This window comes from Peromyscus maniculatus, chromosome X, assembly GCF_049852395.1.
Source record: "Peromyscus maniculatus bairdii isolate BWxNUB_F1_BW_parent chromosome X, HU_Pman_BW_mat_3.1, whole genome shotgun sequence".
Classification (NCBI taxonomy): Eukaryota; Metazoa; Chordata; class Mammalia; order Rodentia; family Cricetidae; genus Peromyscus; species Peromyscus maniculatus.
The window spans coordinates 115,097,929-115,107,425 of record NC_134875.1 but is presented as its reverse complement, the minus strand read 5'-3'; the positions used below and the strand labels follow the sequence as shown (position 1 = coordinate 115,107,425).

At 44.3% G+C, this 9,497-nt stretch overlaps 2 protein-coding genes across 4 annotated transcripts in view; one reads left to right on the top strand and one right to left on the bottom strand.

Annotated features, from left to right (window-relative positions):
- The first annotated feature begins 4,043 nt into the window (after positions 1 to 4,043).
- The window catches only part of Txlng (taxilin gamma), a 63,742-nt gene continuing 58,288 nt past the window's right edge, over positions 4,044 to 9,497 (top strand). The window contains exon 1 of one of the 3 annotated variants that reach the window (XM_006973221.4): positions 4,044 to 4,224. In XM_006973221.4, the coding sequence (XP_006973283.1) occupies positions 4,123 to 4,224 (102 nt within the window). In that variant the 5' untranslated portion in view covers positions 4,044 to 4,122. The remainder of the gene's footprint in view (positions 4,225 to 9,497) is intronic. The other 2 variants (XM_015992070.3, XM_015992069.3) reach the window with 2 other exon arrangements.
- LOC143271043 (phosphatidylinositol N-acetylglucosaminyltransferase subunit A-like) lies at positions 7,860 to 9,247 on the bottom strand. The gene is made up of 2 exons (XM_076562905.1): positions 9,090 to 9,247; positions 7,860 to 8,767 (listed from the first exon to the last, which is right to left on the bottom strand). The coding sequence occupies exons 1-2, from the start codon at positions 9,106 to 9,108 to the stop codon at positions 8,028 to 8,030; spliced, it is 759 nt and encodes a 252-aa protein (XP_076419020.1). The 5' UTR covers positions 9,109 to 9,247; the 3' UTR covers positions 7,860 to 8,027.

The window sequence follows — 9,497 nt, the reverse complement described above, 5'->3', positions numbered from 1 at the left end:
ACTTATGACACTCTGCCTGGGACTGGGGCTTCCTGGAGGGGAAATCCAAGTTACTCCTTTCCTCCAGGCAGATACACATTACCCAAGCTCTCAGGCCTGACACAAAAAGTAAACAAACAAATAAAAACAGTTCCATATTAGCCACAGACTAGGAATAATATATATAATATATATCTGTGGTCAAACCTACACAGCTAGCCTGATGCAATTTCATGAGAAGTTCAAAACTAGGTAAGTATGGTGATGCCTGCCTTTAACACCAGTGCATGGAAGGCAGAGGCAAGTTGATCTCTAATTTTGAGACCAGCCTGGTCTATATATCTAGTTCCAGGACTGTATAGTGCAAGCCTGTCTTTAAAAAGAAAAGAATTTTTTTAAAAAAAGAAAAAAAAATCCCAAATGATAAGTGTACTTTTTTTTTTGTTTGCTTGTTTGTTTTTGTTTTTTTGTTTTTTTTGGTTTTTTGAGACAGGGTTTCTCTGTGTAGCTTTGCGCCTTTCCTGGAACTCACTTGGTAGCCCAGGCTGGCCTCGAACTCACAGAGATCCGCCTGGCTCTGCCTCCCGAGTGCTGGGATTAAAGGCGTGCGCCACCAATGCCCGGCTAGTGTACTTTAAGTGTGTGCGTATGTGTCTGTATGTTAGTATGTGCATGTGCGTTCATATGCCCTTGGAGGCCAAAAGATGGTTTCTGATGCCCTGGATCTGCAGCCACAGGTAGTTGTGAGCTCCATGATGTGGTGCTAGGAACCTAACCACTCTTAACTGCTGAGCCATCTCTCCAGCTCCCCCGAGAAGAAAAACAAAACAACAAGGTCCTCAGAGTAAATAGACCAACGTATCAAGGTCATAGCTCCAGCCCTCAGTGACCTTAGAGAGAATGCCTGTAACCAAGAGGAGCCATGGTTCCTGTGGCCTTTACCCTATTGTCAAGCAAATTTACAGGCACAATGCTTAAAAGAAATACTTCCTGAAGGAAAGGTGAAAGCAATGTAGACAAAAATGGAGTACCTCTAAAAGACTTGGAAATAAGCTAGGTGTGGTGGCACACACCTTTAATTCCAGTATTCAGTAGGCAGAGGCAGGTGGATCTCTGTGAGTTCAAGGCCAGCCTGGTCTACAATGGGAGTTCCAAGATAGCCAGGGCTACACAGAGAAACCCTGTCTCAAAACAAACAAACTAACAAAAATGATTTAGAAATAAAGACTTGAAGCAATATTTTAGCCTGCAATTTGAGCTCTCAGTAGACCAGATTAGCAGTCCAAGGCCACTTTAGCTTTGTAAGTGAAAAAAGAGGCCATGAATTTGAAGGAGAGTGAATGGCAAGGGGTATATGGGAGGGTTTGGAGGGAGGAAAGAGAAGGAAAAATTGCGTAATTATAATTGCAAGGGGATGGAAAAATGGTTCAGCAGTTAAGAGCACTGGTTGCTCTCCCAGAGAACCCAGGTTCAATTCCCAATACCCACAACTGTCTGTAACTCCACTTCCAAAGGATCTGACACCCTCACACAGACAGACAGACAGGCAAAACACTAATGCACATGAAATGAAAAAAAAATATAATCTGAAAAATAAAAAAGGAGCTGGGTGGCACACACTTCTAATGCCATCATTTAGTAGGCAGAAGCAGGTGGATCTCTGTGAGTTTAAGACCAGTTTGGTCTACATAGTGAGTTCTGGAAGAGCCAGGGCTACATAGAGAAACCTTGTCTCAAATAAAAACCAAAACAAACAAAAACTCAAGTTGGTTTGATTCAGGGAGGGAGGAGGTGAACCTGACAGAAGCTGTCTTTCCGTGGAGCTTTAAAGGTTACATTATCATTTCTGCTACAGTGTATTCTTTTTTCAGTGTGTATGTATGGGAAGGGTAAGGATTTGTGTGTGTGTGTGTGTGTGTGTGTGTGTGTGTGTGTGTGTGTGTGTGTACATGTGGCACGTGTGCATGTGTTTGAGACAGGGTCTCACTGTTATAGCTCTGGTTGGCCTGGAACTTGCTATGTAGCTAGCTATGAGACCAGGCTATCCTTGAATGCACCACCATGCCTGGCCTGGAAGTAACTAGCCAAGGATGAGCCAGAATCTGATTCTCCTGCCTTTCTTTACCTCCCAGATGCTGGGATATCAGGCATTTGTCACCATGCCTAGTTGGCACACTTGGTACCTAAAATAAGAAATAAAAATACTATCAAATCTTACCATTCAGGAAAAATATTAACATATTGAGGAGTAATTTTCTTTTCTTTTTCCCCCTGCTTTTTTATTTTTGGTTTTTGAGACAGGGTCTCTATATAGTCCTGGCTGTCCTGGAACTCACTCTGTAACCAGGCTGGCCTGGAACTCACAGAGATCTGCCTGCCTCTGCCTCCCAAAGGCGTGCCCAACTACTTGCCCAGACATTTTATTGTTTTGAGACAGAGTCAAACTATGCAGTCCTGGCTGGCCTGGAACTCACTATGTAGGCCAGACTAGCCTCAAACTCACAGAGATGCACCTGCTTCTGTCTCCTGAGTGCTGGTCTTAAAGACTTGCACCATCATGCCAGGCTGAGGAGTATTTTTCTGACATCTGTTATAAATATATTACCATGCTGTTCTATATAAATGAGATCTTTTTACCTAAGTCATAAAATGTTTGCAATTTTAGTAGCTACCTGTTATTCTATTGTACTAACTATACTTTAACTATGGTGCATGTTTGTCACCTAAAGATATGGACAACTGCACTACAATTCTAAGTCTTGCTGGGACAGTTTTCCTTTTAGAAGATAAGAGACAGTATATAGAGTCTGGCTGTAGGTTCTTTGTCATCTACCATCTGTGTCTTGAACAACACTTTTGTTTTGAAATCTGAAACGTGGGCTGAAGTGTCCAAATAATGGTACTTTCCCCAAATTAAAAAAATAATAATAGTAATAATTAAAATTAAACATTTCCTTAATTGAACTGAGTTGTAGTGTAGTTCAGAGGTTGGTTGAATGCATGCGATCCTTGGTTTGATCACAAGCACCATAAAATAAACAAATGGAAAAAAAAGAAAACCCCAAACAAACATCAATAACAAAACCAACCAACCCTGTTTTGCCCTAAGAATTTGCTCAATTGAAGTTTACTATCACTCATGTTATTAAATTTTGGCTCCTGCTATCATTGTTTTATGATCAATTGTAGGAAAAGTATATTTTCAGATTTTTATAATGAATTATTAAAAACTGTGATAGTCTGTGTCTTCTAGATGCTAGGCTACTGAAAAGCTGGTTCCGTCAGATAATAACAGGGAATATATCGGGGCGGGGGGACCTTCTCCATTATATCAGGAAAAATAACTGTTTCAGTAAACCAAGTTCACTGATATTTTTAATTAGTAAAACGTATGGTGGAGAAATCAAGAAACATTCAACATGAATTAATCTTGGACTAAGTGTGGAGAACTGTGCTGGAAGCCGGAGTTCAGCTAAGGTGAACAGGCCTCCAGCCCAAAGGAACTCTGGACAGTTAAACCGTAGTGAGAACTCTGGTAGCTGAGACTGTACTTTGGGCAAGTGTCCAATGTCTCAGATTCTGAGATTACACTTGCCACCTCAAAAATAACGAAGTTAGAGTTCTTTATTCACAAATCACACTCATTCAGTTCTGAAGAAGAGCAACAAAAGCAGAAACAAAAAAGTGTCTCTGGTTCTATTCTTTCTCTGGAATATTTTAAAACTTTTCTTGTAGGATAATAGTGACTACCTTCCGGTACCGCGACATTGTCCCTCAGAGACTACAAGCCCCAGTAGGCTACACACGCGGAGCAACGGGTACTTTCCCCTAGAACACCCCTATCCAGATCCGTGGCTGAACGCTATGGCCGCGTTGCCTTCTGGAACTTGTAGTCTACTCCCTTTTCCTGTCTGCGCAGACTCGAGCGGCCTCCGTCTGCCCTTCGGCCCTAGCAGAAGCCCAGCCCAGAATTCAACGTTCCCCACCCCCATCAAACTGCCTTCCCTCAGGAGCCAACCTCCTCCGGTCACATGGAAGACTCTCATGATGCGATTGGCTGGTGTGTGAAGGGGGCGGGGCCGAAGCCCCTGTGAGGTTCCGTGCCCCTGGTCCAGCCGCTTGTTTGGCTGCTGCCGTCACCTCATGGCGACTCGGGTTGAGGAGGCAGCGCGGGGAAGAGACGGCGGCACTGAGGAGGCTACTGAGGGCGAACGGGGCGGACGGGGACGCAGTCCCAGGCAGAAGGTCAGTGGAGAGGATGCCTTCGTTGTGGTTGGGTCGCAGGGATGATTGGGTTACCTTTTTCGGGGTTTACCTCTTCAGTTACCCCCTTTTACCTTTAGCCACGGGACGAACATCCGGCCCTTTTCCCTCAGAGGAGTGACGATAGTTGGGAGCAGGTGGCGAGTGTGGGACTGAAATGGATCGGGTGGGAAAGGACGATGGTTGGGACTTGGGGGCACTCGGCGGTAGGGGGCTGCGGGAGGGCAGGGTGGACCCCGGGCAGGGAGGGCGAAGGGGTGCTAGGCAGGGGTGCTCCAGGTATGACAGCCACGTGCGGCCGTTGCTGCCCCGAGGCGTCAGGTGTTCTCTCAGCCCGTGTGGTCACTGTGTGCTGGGACTCCACTGCCCGTGGAGGCTGCGGGGTGGGTTGGGGGGGGCGCTCAGCCGGGTACAGGATTGCCCTTTAGGTGACGGGCAGGTGCGTAGGGCGAGCTGCAGGGTGCTCCCCGGCCTCGGAGCTGAGGCTGTTGCGCAGTAAGATAACAGCGCGGGAGCTGGGGCTGCGCTTCGCCCATTCCCCCCTTCCCCCCCCCCTCGCCCTACCCCCCGCCACTGCGCGGGCGGCTACGCAGGGACGCTGCGGGGCTCCCGGGACCCACAGCCGGGGCTTGGTCTCTGGGCATCAGCGACCTGCCTTGCGGGTGAGGCTGGGGATGAGGAGGTGATGCTGGGGAAGGAGCATCATCGTCTGATAGCTGTCTCCCCATTCCTGCTCCTACCCTCTCTTTCTTTTCTTCCTTTTTAATTTGGTAAGTGGAAACTTGAGTGCCTCCTGGGCTTGGGTTTTGGTCTTTTCTTAATCTAGAAGAGCTGGACCGTTTGTTCCCCCTTGCCTTACTTGACTCCTGTCAAGGAGTTTTCAGTGTCTCCCTGGATACAGGAAAATCGAGATCTCTTTCAGAATGGGAGAATTCCACTTGTTCTGGAGCTCAGTGGGTGGAGTTTTGACAATGATTGCACAACGAATAGGGTACAGGACTTTCGGGTCCCAGGAACTAAGAACTGGGGTGTATGGTACTGAAAAGGTGGAAATCCCATCCTTTTTCCTTGCAGGAGGACATACCGAAACCGCTCAACTTGTTGGACACCCTGCTTGACCACTGAGGGCTATTTAATATTACTTAATTATGTATTTGACTAATCTTAAAAGCCACTCCTGTATGAAGTTACGAAATAATATTTTTCTAATGCGATTCATGAACTTCAAAAGGGAGAACAAAGGTCTGGTTTACATTTGAGCAGTGTCAAGAATTGGCTTTTGGGGGCATGTTCCTTTTCTACCCTCACTTTTTTGTTTTTTAAGATGGATCCTCACCCTGTAGCAGGCTGACCCCAATTGACTATGTACCCCAGGCTTGCCTTGGACTTGAGACGATCCTCTTGCCTGGGTTTCCTGAGTGCTGAGATTATAGCTATAAGCAAATACTCTGCCCTTTGGTGCTTTTCTGTAAAATTTAAGTATTTTCAAGTTATTCTGTCTCATAAAAGAAGGATCTACTGCTTGTAGGACTGGAAAAGAAACTGTGGCCGAGCATTTCTTTGGGGATTCAACACTGTCACTTTGGACATTTATTCCCTGAGGGTGGGGAGCCAATCTCAGTGTTTGATTTCATAGGTTCCCCAAGGGAGAGCTCTGATAAAAAGCCACTGCAATTGAGGACATAAGTTCCCTTTTATGCCACTGGAATAAGGACAAAAAGTCACTGAATTAGGAAGTAAGGTTTAATCAACTAGTATTTTAAACTGCTAGGATAAGAGGTAATGACTCTGAGTTCAGAGCTCTGGTTAATAGCTGGATATGAATAGTCTTGTATGTTTATTGTCTTATTTTTACTTACTTTGTATTTCTTTGCTCATGCTTTTCTGGGAATCTTCCTTTTGGTTTCTTTTTTTTTTTTTTTTTTTTTTTTTTTTTTTTTTTTGAATTCTGTCACACAAATACGTTTATTTTCACTTATTCAAAAAAAGGAAAACAATTTTAATTCATAAATTACACATTTACACACAAGAGCAAATTACTTTTCAATTCTATTTTTTTTATCTTAAATAAAGAACAATTGAAGCATTCAGTGATAATTTTGGCAAAAACTAGAAGCAAACAAACATACAAGAAGAAACAGTAGTGTAGAATAAATAAAGCCAAGTGTTAACATGTCTCAGTCTACCATGAATATTGGCACTGTTTGCTAGATGTACATCTGTCTCAATGCATAAAGATTTGAGGAAGACTCAACAGTTTGGACCAGGTCATTTGTCTCCAATAAAAGAAGCCCTAACTTCTGTATTTTAAAAATGACTCTCTAGCGTTTGTCTTTTCATATACACAAAACACAAATATATCTCTTTTATATCAGTGGCAACCACGTAATAGGCATGTGAAGATACTCTTTAAAAAGTTTTGCAAATGTCGTCCTTAAAAAATCCTGTACAGAATCACAATACTGACAGAATCGAATGCCCACAAGCGCCTTGCTGCTTTTATTTCAGTCCTTTTCCCACAAAACCCATGCAAAAGAGTTCAAAGCATTATTAATACTTATCATAGGTAACTTGGGATTAAACAACCCATGGCTCTGGATGCCTGGGACTCCGACTGAGACATTCCACCCACAAAGAGACTGCGTGCTCTGACATCTTTCAGACTTGATACTCTATAAATAAACCACCCTGGAGGCAAACCTCTCCACACACTGGCAATACTTATCAGAAATCAGCTAGGCCATAGTGATGGCGAGGGAGTTCCATCCAGAAGAGAGGATAGCAGCTGCGTTGGAGATGGCACACCCCGTCTGTTCTGCTCAGAAACCACAAAGGGTGTTTACAGGGACTAACCAGGGCACTACAAAAGCAGAGGGTGAGCCTGCACTAGTGTCAACAGTGGTATCGGTCCGTAGAACTTAAAAAGCAACATTTCTTTACACACACACACACACACACACACACACACACACACACACACACACGCACACACGCACACTCACACACGCACGCGCACACACACACTCACATGCACACACACACGAGGACAAGGGCTCTTCCTAGGAGAATGCATAAAACAGGTTCAGAGAGGTACTTGGAGTACGCCAGTGATGACTTCTTCCTGCCATTCACTCGCTTGAGCAGTGTGGCATGTTCGCTGTCTTACCACTTCTTGTTTACTAGTCCTTAGTCTCAGCAACCATCTAGTTCAACTTTCATATGTAGCAGATACACAAACATGCTGGCAACCACAGATGGTCTTGCTCAAGAAATCAGATTCCCTGTAACCCTTGAGTGGACCCAGTAAGGGTCTGAGAACATGACTTCAATGTCCAATGAAGGATACATGAACTTGACTTAAAACAGTTTACCTAACTGTTATACCTCCCTAAAGAAAGCTTGTAAACATCTGGTAAATATGAATTAATGGTATAACGTTAAAAACTGGCCAAAAAAGATCCAGAAACATTTGGCCTTTCAGCACCCAAGGCTCCCAAAATATAATGTTAAAACATGTCTGCAAGAGGGATCTGAGTAATCTGAAAAAGGTCATACCTGAGTGGCTAAACCGTTCTCCCCCAAATTTTTAAGAAGTGCAAGGAGTTTCCACACTCAGGAATTGCATAATTGTTTATCTTTCTTCAAAAAACAAAAATAGTGAATGATACAGAGGTAGCGTAATTTACTAAACCAACTTTGAAACCCAAAAACAAAAGAGCAAGGTAATTTTCAAATGCTAACAGGAGTATGGCAAGTGCCTAGGACTTGTGGACTTGGGCTTGCTTCTACCTGCTTTTGGATACCTTATCATTCTCATCTCTTTTCTTATCACGTGGACATGGATGAGTCCAGGCTCCCCTTGGCCCAGTAGCATCCACCGCAACATCAATGACAGAGTCTGGAGTCATCCATTGCAGGAAAATGAGGAAGAGATAGCTAAACACTGCCAGCAAAGCAAAAATGTAGCCTGTCACTGGGCCACAATGAGAGATGAGCCTGTTCAATCTCTTGTGCATTGGCAACACAGTTTCCTTCGACACACGCTCGTACACTTTTTCAGTTCTCTCCGCCACATTCCGCCAGGTGTAGAAAGCCTTTACTACATTGTGGATATTTTCTGGAGCTGGCAACGTCCCCGACTTCACTTGGAAAATAGCTTTTTCCAGGCCTTCACACAACGATTTTACTGAAGGCTCACATAAAATAATAAGATTTTCCGGAAGGACTTCAGGAATCCCACCAACCTTCGTGCTGACAACCTGCAAACCACAACTGGCGGCTTCCACGATGGCCATGCAGAATGCTTCAGTGAGGGAGGTGTTGAGAAAAATGTGTCCTTGAACTAAGACATTTCTAACATCCTTGTGTTCTAAAGCTCCCAAAAGTTGCACCCTGTCATGTAGTTGGTATCTTTCCCGCACTTCTTCCAAAATGATTCTCTTTGGTCCCTCTCCTCCAATTAGGAAATTTAATTCTTGATATTTCTGACAGAGTTCAGGTATTATACCACTAAGCAAATCAGTCCCTGAGCAATGGCAGACTGTGGAAGAGAGTTGTGGCTGTAGATTGGTTGTACATGACTCTGAGAGGCAAGTAATAAACTTTGAGGCCATTGGTGAGGTAACGGACACCCTTTCGATTTCCGTAAGCATGGGTGATAATTATGACCTTGTGCCCCCTCTCAATGAGGCACTGAGAGAGCTGGTAAATGTGGCTCTCCACACCTCCCATGTTTGGGTAGAAAAAGTCAGACACCATGCATATATTGTGGGTGCAGGTCCTATTGGTAGAAAGACTTCGAGGGCTAAATCGGGACGGCGTCACTGAGGGAGGCCGGCCATGCCCACCTCGTCTTCTATTGGCCATGCTGAGGTGGTTCAGGCATCAGTTCTCAGAGCAAGCCAGTTAAGAAACGTGTCTTCCATCACCTGGAGCGCATTCTGCGGACAATCCAGTTTCTCCTTCCTTATTCAAGGATGCTGAGACTCAAGCTGCCCCCTTCTCTTTTCTGAACCTCTTTTAGTTATGTAGCCTTCCCGCCATGAGGGCGCTCCTTTCAGTGCAGACTCCTCGAGTCCCATGGCCGCCTCTCCCTTTTGGTTTCTTGACTATAAAATTGAATAGAAATTAACATTACTTTTTGAATTTTCAGTTCAAAATTAAGTGAACATCTTGTGTCTGTAAAAATTAATTTTTAGTAGCTCGCTATGATCTTCAATTTATTGATTCAATGTTAGTAACCTGAGAAAATACTC